Source organism: Piliocolobus tephrosceles, chromosome 13 (assembly GCF_002776525.5).
Source record: "Piliocolobus tephrosceles isolate RC106 chromosome 13, ASM277652v3, whole genome shotgun sequence".
Classification (NCBI taxonomy): Eukaryota; Metazoa; Chordata; class Mammalia; order Primates; family Cercopithecidae; genus Piliocolobus; species Piliocolobus tephrosceles.
Window position 1 is genome coordinate 55,101,490 of NC_045446.1, and position 24,222 is coordinate 55,125,711.

The 24,222-nt window shown below is 43.1% G+C and overlaps 1 protein-coding gene across 1 annotated transcript in view; it reads right to left on the bottom strand.

Moving 5' to 3' along the window:
- SWAP70 (switching B cell complex subunit SWAP70) overlaps positions 1-17,506 on the bottom strand; it is an 85,340-nt gene extending 67,834 nt beyond the window's left edge. The window contains exon 1 of the mRNA XM_023189822.2: positions 17,305-17,506. Within this exon, the coding sequence (XP_023045590.1) occupies positions 17,305-17,403 (99 nt within the window). The 5' untranslated portion in view covers positions 17,404-17,506. The remainder of the gene's footprint in view (positions 1-17,304) is intronic.
- Between the last annotated feature and the right edge of the window lie 6,716 nt (positions 17,507-24,222).

Genomic DNA, 24,222 nt, shown 5'->3' on the forward strand with positions numbered 1-24,222 from the left:
TTTTTTTTTTTTTTTTTTTTTTTTTTTTTGAGATAGGATCTTGCTTTGTTACTGAGGCTGGAGTGCAATAGCTCGATCCAGGCTCACCACAGCCTCAACTTCCTGGGCTCAAGCAATTCTCCCACCTCAGCCACCATCCCCCACCCCTCACCCCCAGCAGCTGGGACTACAGGCACCTGCCATGACACCCAGCTAATTTTTCTGTTTTTTTTGTAGAAACAGGTTTCATCATGTTGTCCAGGCTGGTCTCAAACTCCTGAGCTCAAGCCATCCACCTGTGTCAGCCTCCCAAGTGCTGGAATTACAGGCATGCGCCAGCACACCCAACCCAGACAGAATAGTTTCTAAGTTCTTCAAAGGTGCCTTTATGCAGTCACATCCATCATCCCTCATTCTCCCAATCTGGTCATTTCCCAAAGGTCAATTTTCAACCCTGAGTTCTTCCTTAATTTCTTCTTGGAAAGTACTTTTGGCCAGGTACAGTGGCTCACACCTGTAATCCCAGCACTTTGGGAGGCCAAGGCAGAGTGATCACTTGAGGCCAGGAGTTCAAGACCAGCCTGCCAACAGGGCAAAACCTCGTATCTACTAAAAACATAAAAATTAGCTAGGTGGGGTGGGGTGGCACACGCCTGTAATCCCAGCTACTTGAGAGGCTGGGACACGAGAATCACTTGAACCCGGGAGGCGGAGGTTGTAGTGAGCCGAGAATTGTGTCACTGCACTGGGCAACAGAGGAAGATCCTGTCAAATAAATAAATAAATAAATAAATAAATAAATAAATAAATAAAAAGACAATTCTGTATTTATGAATCAAAAGACTTAATTAAATTTTTTTAATTTTATATTTTATAAATTTAAAAATTTATAAAAAGAAAAAAGGAAAATGCTTTCATTCTGACAACCTTAAGTCATCTCTATCCAAATGATTCACAGATCTCTTTCTGCTCTTGACCTCTCCAATAAGCTCTGGTTTATGTCACTAAACAATATTAGAGATTTCTATTCTAAATCTGCCTCTCGTCCAAAAGATCCAAATGAGATCTCATCACCTTTCTCCCCAAAATAGGTTTGCCACCATGATTCTGACTTTGGTATCACCATTGCCTTAATAAAACTATGGTCTCTTCTTATATCTCTTTTTCATATAGTTTGTCCACCTTCTGGATCGCCCCAGCCAATGCCAACTCCTGTCTCTACTGCAGGAGCGGCTCTGTCACCTTCAGGCTAACCAAGCAGAGAGTGTGAGGCTCGGGAAACAAGGCTCCTCCCCTCACCTCCCAGTACAAGGTCCCATTCTCCCCTCTCAGGCCCTGACAAAGAGTTGCTGCACAGCAACCACTCCTCAGGATATAACCATGGTAAACACATCAAGCTACAAGGTTCAGTTAGAAGGCTAAACCTCAAAGAGCGTGTCTGCTACCCTACATTTTACAAATGAGGAAACTAAAGCTCAGCAAAGAGAAGTGACTTCCCATGACCACACAAGTAATGGAGTACAGGTAACTCTCCTTACTCCCCAACTCCATTCTCTCTTAACACTTTTCATGTTCCTCTAAAGGTTTTACTTTCTGAATCTTTCATCATAGTATTCTTACAGAGGAATTTCACACATCCTTTTCAAGTTAGTGACAAATGTCTCCTCCTCTAGGAAGCATTCTCTGAGCTAACTCCTCATGTCCTTACCTCAAGCTAAACAGGTTCCCTTCCTCTGCATTCTGCCTTCTGTATCTCACTGTATTTGAGTTGCCAGTTTGCTCAGCTGTATCATTCACAAGATTTTAAGCTCTATAAGGGGAGGGTACATATCTGTTTTAATTTCCATAGCCACCACTCCTGTCCCACACTCACCAACTTACCCAGACTTCGTAACACCACACTAACAAGTCCCCCAATCTCCAGCCTCTCATCTTTAATCATCACACCCACATCATCAGAATAATTTTAAAACCGTATCTCTGCCATTTTCTACCTAAAAACTTTAAATGACTTACCCTCCTTACAGGGTCAATTCTGAACTAATTCTAACACGGACTGTCACTCAATAAACATACATTAGCCATCTATTCTGTGCAAAAACATTCAATGACATCTAAAATGTAGCCCCATCTCTCTTTAAATCCTAATTCTCCACTATGCATCAAAACAAACCTTCCACTCCACTCACAGTATTTCCTTTCTGCTCAAATACTCCAAGTTGAGGCTCTTGCTCTTAATTTACAGTGCTACCACCATATTTGTCACCTTTCTGCAATTATACTGGACAAGATCTGCTCCATTCTCTCAAGACCTTGAGAGCTTGTCTGGAGGTTCTAGCAGGGGAGCACAGCTACTCACATACCCTTGACCGAAGACCGGTCCTCCCCTATCGAGGATGGTCATTCTCTTTGAGCACACAGCACTGGGAGGGATGCACATGGAGTGGTGCGGGAGGAAGGGGACAACCACCTAGCCAGTCAGATCAGTGAAATCAACCCTGGTGATCAATGGGGTGACAGATGTCACAGCCAGATCACCCTCAACATTCGCCATTCCCTCAAGAAATAGCTGAAGTTCTATCTCCTTCATGAAACTTTGTCTGCAACTGTCTATACCTTATCTCTATTTGCCCTGAACTTCTACAGCAGTTCTGGCCAATGGAAATATACTGCAAACCACATATGAAATTTAGAATGTTTAAAGCCACATTAAAAAAAAGTAAAAGGGAACAGGTAATATTAACTTAAATACTATATCCAAAATATTGTAATTTAAACGTGTAATCAGTATTTTTAAAAATCATGCCTGCAATCCCAGCACTTCGGGAGGCCAAGGCGGGTGGATCACCTGAGGTCAGGGTTCGAGACCAGCCTGGCCAACATGGTGAAACCCTGTCTCTACTGAAAACACAAAAATTATCCAGGCATGGTGGCAGGCACGTGTAATCCCAGTTATTCTGGAGGCTGAGGCAGGAGAATCACTTGAACTCAGGAGGAGGAGGTTGAAGTGATCCAAGATCATGCCATTGCACTCCAGCCTGGGCAACAACAGCAAAACTCCATCTCAAATAAATAAATAAATAAATAACGAGATGTTACTCTTGTTCTGGTACTAAGTCTCTGAAATCCAATGCATATTTTATACTTAAAGTACATTTCAACTCAGGCTCACGACTTGTCAAGCAATCAACAGCCAAACGTGGCCACTGGCTAACACTGGATGACACGGCTTACAGTGGTCATCTTCTACACTCTCTAGAACTTGCTTATATATTGCGTCATTGTGGTCATTTCATGTATTGTCTTCTTGACTACATCACACAATCCTGAACATAAGGGACAAGGCTGCATGTTTTTTTCTTCCCCAGGGTGCCTAACAAAAGTGTTCAGTAGACTGAAACCTTCAAACTCATATAATGTTTTATACATTAATTTTCTTCAATATCAGTGTTTGGTAGAAAATAAGACAGAATTTCTGCTGTCACATATAAAGGTTGTGAGCTCTATTATAATCCTTAAATATAAAAAGCAGGCCAGGTGCAGTGGCTCACGCCTGTAATCCCAGCACTTTGGGAGGCCAAGGCAGGCGAATCATGAGGTCAGGAGATCAAGACCATCCTGGCTAACATGGTGAAACCCCATCTCTACTAAAAATACAAAAAAATAAGCCGTGCGTGGTGGCGGCCACCTGTAGTCCCAGCCACTCGGGAGGCTGAGGCAGAAGAATGGCGTGAACCTGGGAGGCGGAGCTTTCAGTGAGCCAAGATCACATCACTGCACTCCAGCCTGGGCGACAGAGCAAGACTCCGTCTCAAAAATAAATAAATAAAAATAAAAACAATAAAAAGCAAAGTAAGCTTCCCAAAGTCACCCAGGTAAAGGACCTCAGAATCCCAATGTAGTCTGATCTACTAATCGTCTGGTGTCCTATTATCTAACAGTGTTTCTCCGATCATCACTGAAGACGATCACTGAGACTGGAGTCAGTTGCTCATCAAGCTACAAGGTTCAGTTAGAAGGCTAAATTTCAGGGTAACAGCCAGCTAGCTGAGTATCCATCACCCTAGGAACTGAAAGAATTGATGGGGATGTGCTGCCTGCCAAGGCAGACAGTGCCCCATCCTCCCACAGCTGTCTATCCAGTGAAATGTAATACCTTCCAACACTGTCCATATGACCAGAACAACTTTCATCCTAACTAGTGTCACTTCCAGCTGATACACCATGCCCACATAATACCATTCTCCTCCTTCAAATCAAATGTTGTAAAGCGAATTATTCCTTTACAGGTATGGGAAGAAGCAAAAGGTATAGAAAACAGAAGAGTCTTAAGATCAAAAAATTAGTTTTTCTAATATTGCAGAAATCTCTCCTTAACCGCAAGACCTCCTTATATGAAATTCAAGTATACATACAGATTTCCATTTAAATATCTCTCCCTCAACTGCTGAAAACTACAGTTTTTGACAGATTTTGAGTTTAAAAAAAAAAGGAACACGAAGGTGGGATGAGAAGAAGGAAATAAAGCAGAAGGTAGAGCAGGAAAAATAGTTTTATGAAATGCAGCCTTGGGGAAGAAAAAGGAAGCTGAGGCAAGGATCTACCTTAGGCTTGCGTTGTGGGAGGGGAACAAGGACATGCCTAAAAGGGACTAAGGAAGCGAGTGAGAGTGCTAATGTGCTAATAATCAATAATCACCACTCACAGGACTAAGGTTCTATAACCCTCATGGTGGGAAAGAATGAGAAATACCTATTGAGTGATGGCATGCTGAGTACATGGGAGAAGGTCACCCAAAGCCTCTTCTGTCTCTAGCTTTGTTACTATGTACCTCTGGGACTGTGATGAGACCCCAAAGGAAATACAAAATGGGGATCAGAGAGGTTTAGAACTCTGAGTCATAAGATCAGAAATGTACTGACTATTAATATTAAGATGGAAGGTCAAATACCAAAAAAAAAAAAGCACCTCACCGTTTACATGCTATTTTCAATAAAAGTACATGTATTTCAAAAAAAAAAAAAAAGCCACAAAAATGTCCAAGTTATCTCACTGAAAAGTTTCTAACAAGTAAGGAATAGAAACTAGAAATAATCCAACATTCATTATCCTATTTTAAGATTTCTAAATGTCTAATTTTCTCTTTTTTAGAGTTGTCTTTACTGTTTTATTTTGGTGATATCTACACAAAAAATATTTACGAAGACTTTAGGCTGGGTGCAGTGGCTCACGCCTGTAATCCCAGCACTTTAATAGGCTCACTCAAGACTCTGATCCCCAACCCTATTTTAAAAATTGATGGTTGTTGTTCCTCAATAGAACCTTTTACCATAGAGATTAACAGAAACATAACACAAAAGATTAGGGAGGGAATACTATACATGCCAAGTTCACAAAAGAATTAACTACATTTGTATATTGTGTTCCACAAATAAAAACCCTGTCTCATAATTTGCTTCCTTTGTATTTTCAACTTACCAATGGCCTGGCTGAATTACCTTTGTAACTAGCAAGGTTAAAATTTTTGGAGGCTAAATGTCTACATGGGAACAGAAAATATGGTACTATTCATAAGATATCCAAACCAACTGTGAGGCAAAATATAAAAAAAAATAAAAAAGAGATTTTAGTTGAAAATCTATCACTGAGAAAATAATAAAGATTTAAACTACCCATGTTGTTTGTCAAAATTTTTTTCATTTAGATCTACACCAGAGTTGTAAATTCTTTTATTTCAAAAAACTACAATAAATTTTTAAAAGCTGTATTTCTAAAAACAACAGGATAAAAATTCACAGCCAATGAGTTCACTTCGAGACATTTCCAGCACTGACATGTAATTCACCCTGCAACCATAATTGCAAAGTAAAGCTATAACAGAGGTTGCAAAAAATATCACTAGATTCTGCTATATTTAAGAGGAAAACATTTACTAAATAAGGATATTAATTTTAAGCTTCATTTTGATCTCTCAAAGGAACAGAAGAAGCTAGAAATAATGGTTACCTCCAGAACAGGGGACTAATGTGGGCCAAGGGTTAAGAAAAAGTTACTTTTCACTTTTGTAAATACCCTTCAGAATTTTATAACTTTTATATGTGTCTATATGAGATATTCAAAAAGTTTCTTTTTAATATACATGTTTAAATAATAACCTTTCTTATTTTATTAGAATTACATGTACTGTATTTCTAAGTAACACTGGAGATTTAGCATCTTCCAGCAAGACCACTGAAATTTCTAAAAAAATTTTTTTTAAATTTTTAGCACCAGTAGAGGAGAAACAATTATTGCTTCTACTTCAAATAAGATGCCCTATTCCTATTTCCATTATGACTTCTGAAAATTTATACCATAATTTAAAAGTAACAATCTGTTTCAGGTGCCACATTAATAAGGTTTATTATTATCAGAGAGTATAGAATCCATATACGAATAGAGAAGAAGAAGAAAGAAGAAAGAAGAAAGAAGAAGAAGAAGAAGAAGAAGAAGAAGAAGAAGAAGAAGAAGAAGAAGGAGAAAGAAAGAAAGAAGAAAGAAGAAAGAAGAAAGAAGAAATACAGTTGGCCCTCCGTACTCCTAGGTTCTGCATCTGTGGATTCAAGCAAGTGTGGACTGAAAACATTCCCCTTAAAAACTGCATCTGTACTTAACATGGGCAAACTTTTCTTCCCATTATTATTCCATAAACAATGTAACTTAACAACTATTTACATAGCATTTATACTGCATTAGGTATTATAAGTAATCTAGAGATAATTAAAAATATAAAGAAAGATGTACATAGGTTATATGCAAATACTATGCCATTTTATATAAGAGTCTTCAGCGTCCTAGGATTTTGGTATCTGGAGGGAGTCCTGGAACCAATCCCCCAAGGATACCAAGGGACAGCCTGTACAAACAAAAGAAGAGCACCAAAACCAAACCAAGCGGAAAAAATGGTGGAAAAAAATGTCTAACATTCAACTCAACTACATTTACTCAGCTACCTACCTATATGCACCTAGCGCCTTCCTATAGATATAAAGAAAAGTTTCCTTCTCTCTCAATACAGTTTTCAGTATCCCATCAGTTATCACAGAATATACTAAAATTGCAATCAAAACAAACAATATAGTCTTAAACTATATGGTTTGTTCTAAGAAAGGACTATTCATGAATACAAGTTTAAAAGCAAGTAGAAAATGTGTTTCTGGAATACTGTTTCCCCACTATTAGCTTATTGCTACCTACTTCAGCTGCTGAAAAGCAAGTAAATCTTTGCTTAAGAAAAAGCTCAAAACAATCACTTAGTGTTGTTCAGTAGTTCAGCCTGAAAAACAAAGTAACACCAAATCAACATGACAATCAGTTGTCTTTTAACAATCCAATTGCAAATTAAGTTAACAGAGCTGATGACTTCTATGAAGGTGCACAGGATGAGTGTAGGGAAGAAGGCCTGCGTACCTTCAACTCACGGGGGAGCCAGAAAACTTACAACTGGAGCCAGAGAGACAGAGCTCCCCTGTAGAAGGTGCACAGATTGCCTGGAAGACACCCAATGAGATTACAGGGAATGTGGGAAAAGGAAGGAGAAAAAAAATCAAGGTAAGTAAAGGGAAGCAGACAGAAGTGGTTTCCTTTCCTTTTTGGGGAGGGGGGTGGTGTGCGGAGGAGGGCTTAAAGATTTGAGAAAATCTACTGACCTGCAATGACCTTATTTATGGCTATATATATAAAATATATAAAATATAAAAGTTGTTTTAACAAGAAAACATTACTGTGACTAGACAACCAGCAAACATCTGTTTCTATTGTAGTTTATAGAAGTCATAGGAGGTCTTTCTTTCTCCCTTTCTCTCCCTCCCTCCTCCCTCTTCTCCCTCCCTCCCTGTCGCGCGCGCGCGCCCGCGCCCCCCCCCCCCCCCCCCTCTCTCTCTCTGTTTCTTTCTTTCCTTTTCTTTGGATACAGAGTCTTACTGTTTTCCAGGCTGGAGTGCAGTGGCACGATCAGAGCTCACTCCAGCCTCCATCTCCTGAGCTCAGGCCATCTCCTGTCTCAGCTACAGAAGGAGCTTAGACTACAGGCATGTGCCACCATACCTCTCGAACTCTATTAATTTATTGTAGAGATAGGGTCTTACTATGTTGCACAGGCTGGTCTCAAACTCCTGGGCTCAAGTGATCCACTCACCTCAACCTCCAAAAGTGCTAGTATTACAGGCATGAGCCACTGCACCCGGACTAGGAGTGACTTCTATTTTTTTAATCTCAATTTTTTTTTTTTTTTTTTTTGAGACGGAATCTCGCTCTGTCACCCAGGCTGGAGTGCAGTGGCAGTATCTCGGCTCACTGCAAGCTCCGCCTCCCAGGTTCACGCCATTCTCCTGCCTCAGCCTCCTGAGTAGCTGGGACTACAGGAGCCCGCCACAACACCCAGCTAATTTCTTTTTTTGTATTTTTGGTGTAGACGGGGTTTCACAGTGTTAGCCAAGATGGTCTCGATCTCCTGACCTCATGATCTGCCCACCTCGGCCTCCCAAAGTGCTGGGATTACAGGTGTGAGCCACCACGCCTGACCTATTTATTTATTTTTGAGACAAAGTCATGCTCTGTCACCCAGGCTGCAATACAGTGGCACTATCTCAGCTCACTGAAACCTCCTCTTCCCAAGTAGCTGGGACCACAAGTGCCCACCACCATGTCCAGCTAATTTTTAAATTTTTTGTAGAGACAAAGTCTCACTATATTTTCCAGGCGGTTTCCAAACTCCTGGCTTCAAGCAATCCTCCTGCCTCAGCTTCCCAAAGTTCTGGGATTATAGTCATGAGCCACTGCACCCAGCTTCCCAAAGGTTTAAATCTATTTTCTATAGTTCAATTTTATTGATAAGTCTGACAAAAGTCTATGTTTGCAACATGTGATATTATGAGACAAGCGATATATATAGATAAATATACATAGGTTTTCATCCATGGTCCCTGGCTCATAATGCCATAGCCCTTGTTATAATATTGGGGTACTTCAGGCCTCAGAAGCAGGTCTCAGAAAACAGAATCTCAGCCGGATGCAGTGGCTCACACCTGTAATCCCAGCACTTTGGGAGGCCAAGGCGGGCGGATCACTTGAGGTCAGGAGTTTGAGACCAGCCTGGCCAACGTGGCGAAACTCGGTCTCTACTAAAAAATACAAAACTTAGCTGGATATGGTGGCGTACACCTGTAATCCCAGCCACTTGGGAGGCTGAGGTAGGGGAATCGCTTGAAGGAAGGAAGGAAGGAAAGGCCAAAAAAAATAGATCTCTCTCTCTCTAACCTTCTGTCCTTTCTTCGCCTGCTCCTTTTTCTCCCAGAGGCAAGCCGTAGAAACTAAAAATATAATCTCATCTCCCCCAGCCCTTCTATCTTGGAGCTGGTCATAAAGAAATTCTCTGACCTTCCTTGTCTAATTGTAGGCCACAAGACCTTCATTTCAGAAGGGGTCCTCCCCCACACCCTGGTGGAAGGAAGGCTGCACAGAGAGACCAAGGAGAATCTGAACAGACAATCCTTGCTGGACTTTCCCAGTCTATTAATATTAGATCACACCCTTTTTGTCTAATCACATTTTTACATGGTTGTCTATACTTTAATCACGACTATCCAATAAAGTCTCCATAAGAGACCCAAGAGGACAGGGTTTGAGGAGCTCCCAGAGAGCTGAACATGTGGAGACTTAAAGGAAGGTTAATGAGAACTCATTCATGTACCAGGAGGGCAGTGCACCCAAACTCCATGAGAAGTTCCTCACCCTGTGTCTCTCTTCACCTGTCTATTTGTATCCTTTAAAATATCTTCTGTAATAAATCAATAAACATGTCGCCCTGAGTTCTATGAGCCACTCTAGCAAAGTAACTGAACCCAAAGACAAGGTCACGAAGACCCCAACTCGAAGCTGGTCCATCAGAAGTTCCAGAAGCCCAGATTTGCAACTGGTAGGAAGGAAGGGGACAGTCTTGTGGGACTGAGCCCTCAATCTGTGGGATCTGACACTCTGTGGTATCTGACACCGTCTCCAGCTAGACAGTGTTGGAATTGAACTGGAGGATACCCAACTGGTGTCCACTGCAGAACTGATTGCTTACTTGGTGTGTGGGGAGAAACCTCCACACGTTTGGTCACCAGAAATCTTCTGTGTTGATTGTTATTGTGGTGTGAGAGCAGAGAAAAAAAAGTTTGCGTGTTGTTTCCACTGACGTAATATTAAAATGGTATCTAATTACATTGTTAATTTTTCTACAGATTTTGCTTCAAATTTTATTTGGATAATTTTTCTTTTACTTAATAATATGCTATTTGTTAAAAATTCAGTATATAAATAAGCTTTGTCTGTACTACACTGGAGGCCCTCAAGGCCAATATTTACCAATTATAGCATTGACTCAAGCACATTTATCTAAATGAATACTATTCTACAAAGTAATCTTCTTAAAAATGAAAAATACAGGCTGGATGTGGGGGCTCATATCTGTAATCCTAACACTTACAGGTGGATGGATGGATTGCTGGAGCCCAGGAGTTTAAGACCAGTCTAGGCAGCAAAGTGAGACCCTGTCTCTACAAAAAACAAAACAAACAAAAAAATTCGCGAGGTGTGGTCGCATACACCTGTAATCCCAGCTACTCAGGAGGCTGAGGTGGGAGGATCGCTTCAGCATGGAGGTCATGGGTATGGTGAGCTATGATCATGCCACTGCACTCCAGCCTGAGTGACAGAGTGTAACCCTGTCTCAAAATAAATAAATAATTTTTAAATAAGTAAAAAATATATTTATTCCAAAGATGATGCCAATATTCCAAGCTTCTCATAACTTCTCTTTAGAGAAGAAATATGAAGTTTATGACACATGGAAAGGAAGAACCAACCTGATTACTTTACAGTCTCCTATATATATGTGTGTATATATATATATATAAAACAAAATTAACTTTCAAAGGTTAATTTTTCCTTAAAACTCTTCTTCCTCAGCTCCAACATTGCCCCAAAGGGGTTCTTATCTCTTGATTTCCAGTCCTCTGCTTTTCTTGTTCCTCTCACCATCTACTACAGCCATTCCCCAAGACTGTCAATGGTTCTCTTCTCCTCTTTTTCCAAGCTTCAACTACCAAATTCCTTACTGACAACCCTACGCTTCCTAGGAGTATCATCTCCAGCTGAACATACACCCATCCAGGACCTCAAAAAAATAAATAAATAAACAAAAGTTTTCATGTTCAAAACTGTATCGTTGCATAAACAGCTCCCTCTCATGGCTTTTCCATTTCTATTAAAACCTACTTCTATTAAAAACCATTATTAAAAAAAATAAAACCCACTACTATATATTTGGTCAACTGCAGTTGACATCTGAGACATTTTTGAATCTGTCCTTTCCCGTCCTCCTCCCACCCAATCATGGGTCAAGGCTCATACCTTGACCCACCATTTCCCTCTTGTCCACCTTCACTGTCTCTAGTCCCTATTACCTCTTATCAGGGCTATTGCAATGGTTTCTCTTATCTTCCCAATTCACTCTAGCCAGCACTTCTGCTATGTCACCCAAGCTGGAGCACAGTGGTGTGATATCGGCTCACTGCAACCTCTGCCTCTCAGGTTCAAGCGATTCTCCTGCCTCAGCTCCCAAGTAGCTGGGACTACAGGTGCGTGCCACCACACCCAGCTAATATTTATATTTTTAGTAAAGACAGGGTTTCGCCACATTGGCCACACTGGTCTTGGAACTCCTGACCTCAGGTGATCCACTCACCTCAGCCTCCAAAAGTGCTGGGATTACAGGTGTGAGCCACCGCACCTGGCAAGTAACTTTATAAAGTGCAATTCTGATCACAACTCCTCACCCTCTGAAAACCTGGGGGGCCCCTGGCATCTACCTAATTTGCCTGGCAATCAAAGCTTTCTATGCATTAACCCCAATCTATTTCTACAGCTTTATCACCAGCAGTAATTCTCTCTCATACACACACAGGAACACTCATGTGTATGTTCTACACTACAATCAAAATAAGTTACACAGAAGTCCCCTTAAATATCTGATTCATTCCCGTCTCTTGCAGTAGTTCAGTGTCCCCTAGGGATAACAGCAATCAATAAATATCCATTAAATAAATAAATTAGGCCAGGCGTGGTCACTCATGCCTGTAATCCCAGCACTTTGGGAGACCGAGGCAGGTGGATCACTTGAGGTCAGGAGTTTGAGACCAGCCTGGCCAACATGGTGAAACCCTGTCTCTACTAAAAATACAAAAATTAGCTAGACATGCTGGTGCACACCTGTAGTCCCAGCTACGCGGGAAGCTGAAGCAGAAGAATCGCTTGAACCAGGGAGGTGGAGGTTGCCACTGTACTCCACCCTGGTCAACAGAGCGAGACTCCGTCTCAAAAAACTAAGTAATTAATTAATTAATAGAACGGGCTTAATCTTCCCCCATTCCTACATAATCACATCCTAACTTCCTTCAGAGTTCATTTCAAAGAAGCTTTTTTCATAAAGCAATCACACCAGTGAGAAGAAATAGCCTCTTCCTTTAAAATCTCATGGCCCCATATCTTCTGTCACACTCAATATCTTCTACCCAATATTTCTATTTCTTTTCTTTACCACCAGACTTTATGTTTTTTAAGGACCAGTAATTGTCTGAGTAATACAATCTCCACCTGGGGAGAGAGAGAGTGCCTTCTTTAATGGTCATTTAGTCTTTTAATTTACCTACCAAAATTTAAACTCTTTGAAGGCAAAGATTCATATTTCTTTTTTCTCTGCCTTTCACCACCATATCCCTTATCTAGTGAATACATCCATTCTCTGTCTCAAAAGTTGTGAAGATAACTCAAAAAGGCAAGTATCAAAAATATTTTTTAGAATACCCACATAGCTTTCCAAAGCAATACATTTTAACCATCATTTTGGATATATAATTATTAGTCTGCTGCTTAACAAATCACTTATTTGACATTTCTTCCAAGGAGATAATCTTAAGAGCCTAAAAATACTAACCTTCTTATTAAATGAGTATGGTACCTGACAGACACACAGTAGACTTACAGAAGGTTACTGTATGAATGAATGAATCAATCAACAAATAAAGGCAAAAACTCTACTCCCAGCCAACAGAACACAGAACTAGGGTCAAACACAAAAGGAGACCTAAATAAAAATGTTTACATATTTTCAATTCTACAAACACTGGCAGGATGAACAGAACTGAACCAATCCCAAAGTCTCACACAGACAAGAGAGACGCAAAATACAATTGCGCAGTTGCATTATCAACATACTATGGGTGAAACCTATGAACTGGTATTTAACACTTCCTGCCAAGACGCTTTTCCTATAAGCAGCCATAAAGACAATTGTGAATAAAGTATAATCAAAGTAATTCAAAAAATCTCATTTATGCCATCAACTGGAAGAGAAGAAAATGAAGAAACCATTGGCTTTAAAGTATGAAAATAGGCCAGGCATGGTGGCTCACGCCTGTAATCCCAACACTTTTGAGAGGCCGAGGCGGGTGGATCACCTGAGGTCAGTAGTTCAAGATCAGCCCAGTCAACATGGTGAAACCCCATCTCTCCTAAAAATACAAAAATTAGCCAGGTGTGGTAGTAGGCGCCTGTAATCCCAGCTATTTGGGAGGCTGAGGCAGGAGAATCGCTTGAACCCAGGAAGCGGAGGTTGCAGTGAGCCAAGATCACACCACTGCATTCCAGCCCGGGTGATAGAGCTATACTCCATCTCAAAAAAATAAATAAAACAGTAATAGTAATAAAGTGTGAAAATAGGCTGGGTGCAGTGGCCTGTGCCCGTAATCCCAGCATTTTGAGAGGCTGAGGCAGGCAGATCGTCTGAGCTCAGGAATTCAAGACCAGCCTGGGCAAATGGCGAAACCCCATCTCTACAAAAAGTACAAACATTAGCTGGGCATAGTGGCCTGTGCCTGTAGTTCCAGCTACTCGGGAGTCTGAAGTGGGAGGATTGCTTGAGCCCAGGAGGTTGAGGCTGCATTGAGCCATGATCACGCCACCACACTCCAGCCTGGGCAACAAAAAGACCTTGTCTCAAAAAAAAAAAGGAAAAAAGAATTATAAAGAGTTGGCTGGACAAGGTGGCTCATATCTGAATCCTAGCACTTTAGGAGGCCGAGGCGGATGGATATCTTTGAGCTCAGGAGTTCAACACCAGCCTGGGCAACACGACAAAACCCTATCTCTACAAAAAAATACAAAAATGAACTGAGCATAGTGGCTCATGCCTGTGAGCCCAGCTACTTGGGAGGTGGAGGCTGGAGGATCACTTGAGCCAAGATAGCGCAACTGCATTCCAGCCTGGGTGACACAGCGAGACCCTGTCTCTCTCTCTCTGACACACACACACACGTGTGAAAATCTTGGTTCTAGATTTAGCTACTACTTACAACTGTGACTTTGGACAAATCACTAAACATATCATCATGGTGGCTCACACCTATAATCCCAGCACTTTGGAAGGCCAAGTTGTGCAGGCTGCCTGAGCTCGAGTTCCAGACCAGCCTGGGCAATACGGTGAAACCCCGTCTCTACTAAAATACAAAAAAAAATTAGGCATGGCAGTGGGCACCTGTAGTCCCAGCACTTTGGGGGTCCAAGGCGGGCAGATCACGAGGTCAGGAGTTTGAGACCAGCCTGGCCAATATGGTGAAACCTGATCGTTCCTAAAAATACAAAAATTAGCCAGGCTTGGTGGCACGTGCCTATAGTCCCAGCTACTCAGGAGGCTGAGGCAGGAGAATCACCTGAACCCAGGAGGCAGAGGTTGCAGTGAGCTGAGATCACACCACTGCACTCTAGCCTGGGTGACAGAGTGCGACTCTGGCACAGAAAAAAAAAAAAATTAAGAGGTTATTTGGGAATATCTGGAAAAAAAGAATAAACTTTTCTTCTCCTAAGATCTTTAAAAGAGAAATGATGGTTGAAAGCAAAAAATTTAATATTGTCTGATGGGGATTTCAATGTATGTAGATTAATGTGACAATTACAACATAAAGCAGTGAGGGTAAAGGGACCTATACGGTGATAAGTTTTCTACCTTCTCCTTAAAGTGGTAAAATATTAACTCTAAGTACACTATGAAAAGTTAGGGATGGATATTCTAACTCCTAGAGCAAGTACTAAAAAAACCTACATGAATAAATATAGTAAAAAACTCACTATTAAAATGGAACATTGGCCAGACACAGTCACACTTATCCTAGCACTTTATGAAACCAAGGAGGGCAGATCACCTGAGCTCAGGAGTTCAAGACCAGCCTGGCTAACATGGTGAAACCCCATTTCTACTAAAAATACAAAAATTAGCTAGGCGTAGTGATGCACACCTGTAATCCCAGCTACTTGGGAGGCTGAGGCACCAGAATCTCTGGAACCTAGGAGGCAGAGGTTGCAGTGAGCCGAGATCGCACCACTGCACTCCAGCCTGGGAAACAGAGCCAGACTGTGCCTCCAAAAGAAAAAAAAAAAAAAAAAAAAAACTAAAGCATATTCAAATAATCCCAAAGATAGAAGAAAAGTAGAGGAAAAAAAAAAACAGAAATCAAATTATAATAAAATGGTAGCCCTAAATCAAACCATATCAATAATTACATTAAATGTAAATGGCCTAAAGATGCCAATTAAAAGACAGAGATTGTCAGAAAGAATAAAAAAAAGACACAGCTACATCTATTTATTAAAAACTTACTTTAAATAAAATGGCATAGGTAAGTTAAAAGTAAAAATAAAAGTAAAATGTAGACCTACTCATAACTCCCCTAAACTGGAAATAACACAAATTCTCAAAGATGCATGGCTAAAAACTACCATATATCCATGCAATAGAATATTACTTAGCAATTTAAAAAATTATTGGTACACACAACAAAATGGATTAATCTCTAAGGCATTATGCTGGGTAAAAGAAATCAGTTTCAACAGTTACAAACTATACGACTCCATTTACATGGCACTTCGGAAAAGGTAAAACTATAGCAATTCGGAAAGATCAATGGCTGCCAACAGTTGAGGTGGAGGTAGGGCAACATCACGGAGTTTTTTAGGATGATGGAACTGTGGAGGCCATGGTTGTGGTGATAGTTATATGAATCTATACATATGTTGAAATTCATAGAACTCTACACCAAAAGTCAATTTTACTGTATGTTAATTTGTTAAAATAAAGTAAAATAAAAATTACGTGGATGACCTCCATGGACCCTTCCAGACTATGATTCTATCAGTGAGAAAAAGAGAGGAGAGGCAAAAGGAAGACAAGGAGAATGCTAATCCTACTGGCATAAAACCCACTACTCACAAGAACCTGATTACTGTACAAAAATATACAAAACAAACCCAATCTTCAGAATGTATTCCCAGAAGGGGCTAAGAAAACCGGACATTCGGATCTAAAATGTGTATATTTTTAAATGCCTATGAATAGCTCTTCTTGTCTGTTTCTATATTTTATACTTTGAAGAAGCTGCCAATTTCTCCTGGCTGAGTGCCAATTTCCCTGCTTGGGGTTATTCAATTTACAAGCATCCCTTTATTTATACCCTATACTCTGGGGTCTCTGGCAGTCACAATAACGACTCTGAAAAAGCAGTCGCTTTTGCAGGGTGCCAGAAAGATCAGCCCTCCTCACCCGGAACTAAGGTCCCTGTGGGACACAGCACACCCGGTCCACTAGTTCCAAACCTAAAGACGCTGGGCGGGAGGTCTTCTCAAGTCAAAAAGTCTCCCAAAGGAGGAAGACGCTGGAGGCCGGTCTTCGGGGCATTTCTGCCGTCTCCGGACTGCCCTGGAGCCTCCGGGGCAGCTAGCCGTTTAGAGGACAGTGCTGGCGTGAGGCTGTGGGCTGCAGAAGGTTCTGCCCAGCGACCTTGGGCAAGTCCCTTCCTCTCCTGGAGTAAGAGGAAAATTCTGGGAAGGTTGTGTAAGCTGGCTTCCCATTGACGCCTCAGAATCCACTTTCTGCCCCTCGCTCTCCAACGCCAAGAAGGAACCACACTTGCCCCTCACAGACTTCACCCCAGCCTTATGCCCTCCACCTTTCCCAGTCCCTGGGAGACCCGCGGAAACTAACACATCCAGCCAAGGGCAAGGCCCGAAGACAAGGGGGAGGCAGTAAACACCAAATCCCGGTCTCAGACCCACTCCGCCCCAAGCGGGCCTACTGGGCGCATTCCGGCCCGCCCCGCCCTGCGGTCACAGCCCGCCAGGTCCCGCTTCCACCCAAGGGAAGTACAGAGCGCGCCGGGGAGGGTCGGGTCGGGGGCCGGGTCAGGAGGCGCCCACCTTGAGCTGGGACTTGGAGACCTTGCCGCTATGGTCCTGGTCGAGTGCGGTGAAGGCGTGCCAGATGGCTTTGAGCAGCTCGTCCTTCAAGCTCCCCATGGCCGCGGCCCTGCTGCCCCGCCAACCCCTCCGGCCCAGTCAGCCCCTCCGCGCCTCGCACGCCCCTCAGCCTCCGCGTCCGCCGCCGGCCGCGCAGTCACCTGACCCGCCAGGCCCCGCCCCCGCCAGACCCCGCCCTGCTGCCGGCGCCAGTCCGGTGCCGCGCCCACAGCCGCCGGAGCGTGGGCTCTGCGGGTCAAGCCACCCGTGGTGGCAGGAATGCCTGGCCTTCTTTGTCAGCCAGGACGGTAAACACATCTCCCTAATGTTTCCCAGACCAGTTCGGGCCTTTGTGGGTGCTCGAGTAGCACACCTCACACAAATGACCCCGTCTTGAGGCAAAACCCGAGAGATTAGGTGAGCAGCCTACCCGCCTCTTCCCAGCGCCCCGCAGTGAAAAAGGGAGCCCTGGTCCTGTCTTGGGAACGGAGTCACTGTCTGAGGAGGCCGAAGAAGACCCCGAAAAGTCCCCAGACAGGGACTCAAATGATAGCGCAGTCCCAAGTCGGGGAGATGCAGGGCGGTTGGGAGGCAGGGAAGGACTTCGAGGGAAGTTTGTTCCTTCACTTCGCAAAAGTTTATTCGTGCATACTCTATCTTGGGTTCTAGGGACACAGAGACGAGGTTTAAGGGGACTTTAGAAGTCAGGGTCAGGCAGCAGTTTCTTCCTAACGCCTACCTGTTGTTCAGTTCACATCTTAGGAAGGGTTTGACCTGGTTAATGCCTCTCTGTAACGTTTCTGTGCTTGCAAAATAGGAGATCTCCACCAACTGCAAATCACTCCACTCATTTTACTAATCAGAACGGATGGACTATTTAAAAGAACGTATTTGGCCGGGCGTGGTGGCTCACGCCTGTAATCCGAGCACTTTGGGAGGCCAATGTGGGCGGATCACCTGAGGTCAGGAGTTCAAGATCAGCCTGGCCAACATGGTGAAACCCCATCTCTACTAAAAATACAAAATTAGCCAGGCGTGGTGGCACATGCCTGTAATCCCAGCTACTCGGGAGGCTGAGGCAGGAGAATCACTTGAACCCGGTAGGCGGAGGTTGCGGTGAGCCAGTATCGGGCCTTTGCACTCCAGCCTGGGCAACAAGAGTGAAAGTCTGTCTAAAAAAAAAGTATTCGATTGCAGCTGTTGAATTAATATTTGTTCACAATGGTCACAATGGTCACTTGATCTCTTTGGGCTTCAAATTTATCCTGTATAAAAAGAGCAGGGTTGCACCAGATGTTCTGGAAGGGTTCTTGCAGTACTAGCATCCTAGGATAATAACTATTGCCGGATAACTAAGGTCTGATTAAGTCACCAAGCTCAGTACCTCTCCTCTCCAATCCTAGACCAACTGGAGAGAACAACAAACACCAAGAGTTTTTTAAATGAGGCGGTTCTCAGATGAAGTTTGATTTTGTTTTGCTTTTTTAAGTTCCTTAATGCACATGTTTGCCTTATTAAGAAAGGAAAAGATCTTCATAAGAAAGAGATATTTGGAAAGATCAGGACAAAGAGGAGCTTCTTCAGTGAGTTTGAGATCAAAACGGAACTGGTGGGGAAGAGGAGAGGATGGCCCCACTGACGAAAGAAAGGGCGGGAGCAAAAGGATGGCCAGCCCCTCACTGTGACTGTCCTGAAGGTTCCACCCCATTTCATCACCATTTGTCAGGACTTTTTTTGCCCTACCAGAATCCAATTTCTGTCATTTATCTTCCCCATTTCCAGCCCAAGTCTGCCAGTCAGCAAAAACACATGGTTTAACCTCTAATTTATTCATGCGAACTCAGCTTACCCTGAGTGGCAAAAAAAAAAAAAAAGAAGAAGAAGAAAAAAGAAACGAAAAAACCCTCCTAATTCTCAATGTTCAGTTTAACCACTATGTGACACTCCTCTCTCAGTATCTGGAAGCACCAAACATATTTCAAAGCCTTTTTTTAAGGACAAGACCAGGACATTGTGGACTTCCGAAGTCCTACTTCTCCCATAATCTTCATTCATACAATCTAAACGAATTTTTTTTCTTTTTTTTTTTTTTTTCTTTTTTTTTTTTTTTTTGAGACAGAGTCTTACTCTGTTGCCCAGGCTGGAGTGCAATGGTACGATCTCAGCTCACTGCAACCTTCACCTCCCAGGTTCAAGCGATTCTCCTGCTTCAGCCTCCTGAGTCCTGGGATTACAGGTGCCAGCCACCACGCCCAGCTAACTTCTTTTATTTTTAGTGGAGACTGGGTTTCACTATGTTGGCCAGGTTGGTCTCAAATTCCTGGCCTCAAGTGATCTGCCTGCCTTGGCTTCCCAAAGTGCTGAGATTACAGGCGTGAGCTACCACGCCCTTCCTGTCCAAACAAATTTTAAAGTAGCATAATGTCACAGAAAGCTCTGTGCTTTTCCTGGGTGTAGTAGCTCCTGCCTGTAATCCCAACAATTTGAGAGACTGGGATGGGAGGATTGCTTGAGGCCAGGAGTTTAAGACCAGACTGGGCAACGCAGCAAAACCCCATCTCCACAAAAAAATTGAAAATAAGAAAGAAAAATAAAGAGTTGTGCTTCAGAATCTAACAGATTATATTAATCTAATGCTGTGTAACCAATTAACCCCAAATTTAGCAACTTAAAACTATAATAAACATTATTTCGTATTTTCTGTAAGTCAGGAATTTAGAAGCCACTTAGCTCTATGGTTCTGGCTTGAAGTGTCTCAGGAGGTTGCAGTAAAATATGGGGCTGTAGTCATTTGAAGGCTAGGCTGGTGCTGGAAAATCTACTTCCAAGGTGGTTCACTCACATGGATGGGTCGTTTACAGAAGGCCTCAGTTCCTCTCTACATGGGCCTGTCCTCAGGCTGCTTGAGTATCCTTACAACACATCAGCTGGCTTTCAATTGATTCAAGAAAGAGAAAGATGGAAGCTGCAATGTCTTTTATGATCCACCATCAAAAATCACTCACCATAATTTCTGCAATGCTCTACTGATTGCTCAGATCAAATCTATTTGATTTGGGAGGGAAACTACAAAAGGGTATGAGTACCAATGGGCAAGAATCATGGGGGTCATCTTGGAAGATGGCTACCCCACAGATGTCGGGAAGAATCCAGGCTTCCCCACTGACTCATCTATGAATAAACATGAGGCTTCATTTCCTCATATGTAAAATGGGAATGCTAATATTTCTTTTGCAAGACTTTTTTTTTTTTTTTGAGACAAAGTCTTGCTCTGTCTCCCAGGTTGGAGTGCAGTGGCTTGATCTTGGCTCACTGCAACCTCTGGCACCCGGGTTTAAGCAATTCTCCTGCCTCAGCCTCTGAAGTAGCTGGGATTACAGGCGTGTGCCACCGCGCCCAGCTAATTTTTGTATATTTAGAAGAGATGGGGTTTCAGCATCTTGGCCAGGCTGGTCTTGAACTCCTGACCTCATGATCCACCCGCCTCGGCCTCCCAAAGTGCTGGGATTACAGGCGTGAGCCACTGTGCCTGGCCTCTTAATTTTTATTTTTTGATGAGGTCTTTACAGATGAGGTCTATTTTGCAAGACTGATATGAAGTTTAAATGAGAGGCTAGTGTGTATAAGACACAGCTTCGGCATCATGGTATCTGACAGTCACTGGTGTTTGTACTGTGTCAGTTAGGTAAGTTGAAATCTAGTTCCTCAAATGTCCCTTCCCAATATGGTTCCAGGATAGGATTGGCCACAAAAGCATTTCATGTAAGTTTGGAAGGAGCAAGTAAGATTTGTGTAAGATTTGGAAGCAGCAGCCCTTGTGTTCTGAAAGTTGATGGAAATATCACATGCTATGCAGATCATAGAGTTGTTGCTGATCTGCTAATATACTTTGTTAGTACAGAGCATTAACCAGCCCACAGCTCTTTCAACTCCCACCAGATTTTCTATTTCAGTGTCTCCAAGCCTTGGGGCAAGGCACATGTGTAGTTCCGTGGTAAGGGCATTAGCTTATGCTACATATCACATGCTCATCAATGTGAAAGATGGCTGTGAGTTCCATTTTGTCTTCGTGGGTTCCAGTTTGTCCTGTGGATTCTAGTTTGTCCTCACTCTCCCTCAATGCAATCCAAGTTTTCTTCCTGATTGCTAGCCCTGATGACCTATCATAAACTTCAGGCCTGTTGCTGGATGCAGAGGGAATAGCCTTCCATGGACTCATTCGTCAGCTTTCCTTTGTGATCTCTGGTGAGTGACTTTTCTGATTGTCCAGCCATCTCCTTTCAGACCTTTTCTTTCCTAGCTTCTCCTGCAATTATATTGTATCCAATTCTTTTTTTTTTTTTTTTTTTTTGAGACGGAGTCTCGCTCTGTCACCCAGGCTGGAGTGCAGTGGCCGGATCTCAGCTCACTGCAAGCTCCGCCTCCCAGGTTCACGCCATTCTTCTGCCTCAGCCTCCCAAGTAGCTGGGACTACAGGCGCCCGCCACCTCGCCCGGCTAGTTTTTTGTATTTTTTAGTAGAGACGGGGTTTCACCGTGTTAGCCAGGATGGTCTCGATCTCCTGACCTCGTGATCCACCCATCTCAGCCTCCCAAAGTGCTGGGATTACAGGCTTGAGCCACCGTGCCCGGCCCCAATTCTTAGAATAAGGCTTAATTCCATAGTGGTGGCCACTTTCCTGATCAGCCCATAACTGATAATGAAATTGGTGAAGTTAGATACTGCAACAATGAAAAACGTGTCGGCCAGGCGCGGTGGCTCAGGCCTGTAATCCCAGCACTTTGGGAGGCCGAGGCAGGTGGATCACAAGGTCAGGAGATCAAGACCATCCTGGCTAACATGGTGAAACCCCATCTCTACTAAATATACAAAAAATTAGCCGGGTGTGGTGACGGGTGCCTGTAGTCCCAGCTACTCAGAGGCTGAGGCAGGAGAATAGCGTGAACCCGGGAGGCAGAGCTTGCAGTGAGTGGAGATCACACCACTGCACTCCAGCCTGGGTGACAAAGCGAGACTCCATCTCAAAAAAAATAAAAGGAAAGAAAAACATGTGTCATTGGCTTTGGACAGGGGTGGGCGGAAGCCAAAAGGACCTCAAGGTCCTGAAGTCTTGAAGGACAGTGAAGGAATTGTTATTGAAGGTTGGTGCTTTGAGTTGCCTTTGTCCCCACCAAAATTCATATTGAAATTCTAACTCCCAGTACCTCAGAATGTGATCTTATTTACTCTTGTTTTTGGGATTTTTTTAGCCACAGGGCCTCACTCTGTCACCTAGGCTGGGGTAGAATGGTGCAATCATAGCTCACTGTAACCTTGAACTCCTGCACTCAAGTGATCTTCCTGCCTCCGCCTCCCAAGTAGATAGGATTATAGGTGCATACCACCATGCCCAGCTAATTTTTTTACTTTTTTTGTAGAGACGGGTTCTTGCTATGTTGTCCACACTGGTCTAAACTTCTGGCCTCAAAGGATCCTCCCACTTCAGCCTCCCCAAGCACTGGGATTACAGGCATGAGCCACTGCACCCAGCCAGAATGTAATCATATTTGAAGATAGGGTCTTTACAGAGGTAATTCACTTAAAATGATGTCATTAGAATAGGTGCTAATCCATTATGACTGGCGTCCAAATTTTGGACCCAAACATGCACACAGAAAGAACACCATGTCAGCCTGAAGACAGAGATCAGAGTGATGGATCTACAAGCCAAAGAATGCCAAACAAGCAAACCACGAGAATCTAGGAGAGAAACATGGGACAGATTATTGTTCACAGCTCTTAGGCAGAATCAACCCAACCAACACCTTGATCTTAGACGTCTAGCCTCCAGAACTGTGAAGCTGCCAAGAGCAGTGGCTCATGCCTATAATCCCAGCACTTTGGGAGGCTGAGGCAGGTGGGTCACTTGAGGCCAGGAGTTCAAGACCAGCCTGGCCAAGATGGCAAAACCCTGTCTCTACTAAAATACAAAAAATTAGCTGGGCATGGTGGCACGTGCCTGTAATCCCAGCTACTTGGGACAAGAATCGCTTGAACCTGGCGGGCAGAGGTTGCAGTGAACTGAGATTGAGCCACTGCACTCCAGCCTGGGTGACAGAGTGAGACTCTGTCTCAAACAAACAAACAAACACACAAAAAACCAGAACTGTGAGATGATAAATTTCTGTAGTCTAAGCCACCGGTTCTGTTGTTTCAACCACCCTGTTTGTGGTTGTTATGGCACCCTTAGCAAACTAATACAGTTGGATAAAAGGCGACTCCTGTCGTACAGTGGCAGAAAGTTTGGCAGCACTGTTGTCTAAGGTAATGTAAAAAACAGAAAGAGTAGCGAGTATGTGGTGTGTACCTATAGACCCAGCTACTCAGGAGGCTGAGGCAGAAGGATCATATGAGCCCAGGAGTTCAAGGCCAGCCTGCGTCACATAGTGAGACACATCTCAACAAAAAAAAAGAAAGGAAAGAAAGGGTATCTCATGAAAATTAGAAAGCGCAGTTAATGATCTTGTATCTCATGGGTTTGGTTAGGGAAGTTTCCAGTCAGAGTGTTGAAACTGCCAAGTGGAGTCTTCTATTTGTCTAAGACAAAATACAAGAAAGTTGAACTAAGGAATTGTTTAATTTTCAAGCAGCACTTAGAATATTAAAAAGTCAAGACTTGCTAGGTCAAAAATAAACCTGTTTCTAACCTCTAGTATCTCCCAACAAAAAGACTTTCACAGCAGGAGATGACCTAATAGCAAAGATTAAATTCAATACACTTTACGTAAAGTATGGCCTCTGGGTAGAAATAACCTCAGGGAGGCCGGGCACAGTGGCTCACGCCTGTAATCCCAGCACTTTGGGAGGCTGAGGCGGGTGGATCACGAGGTCAGGAAATTG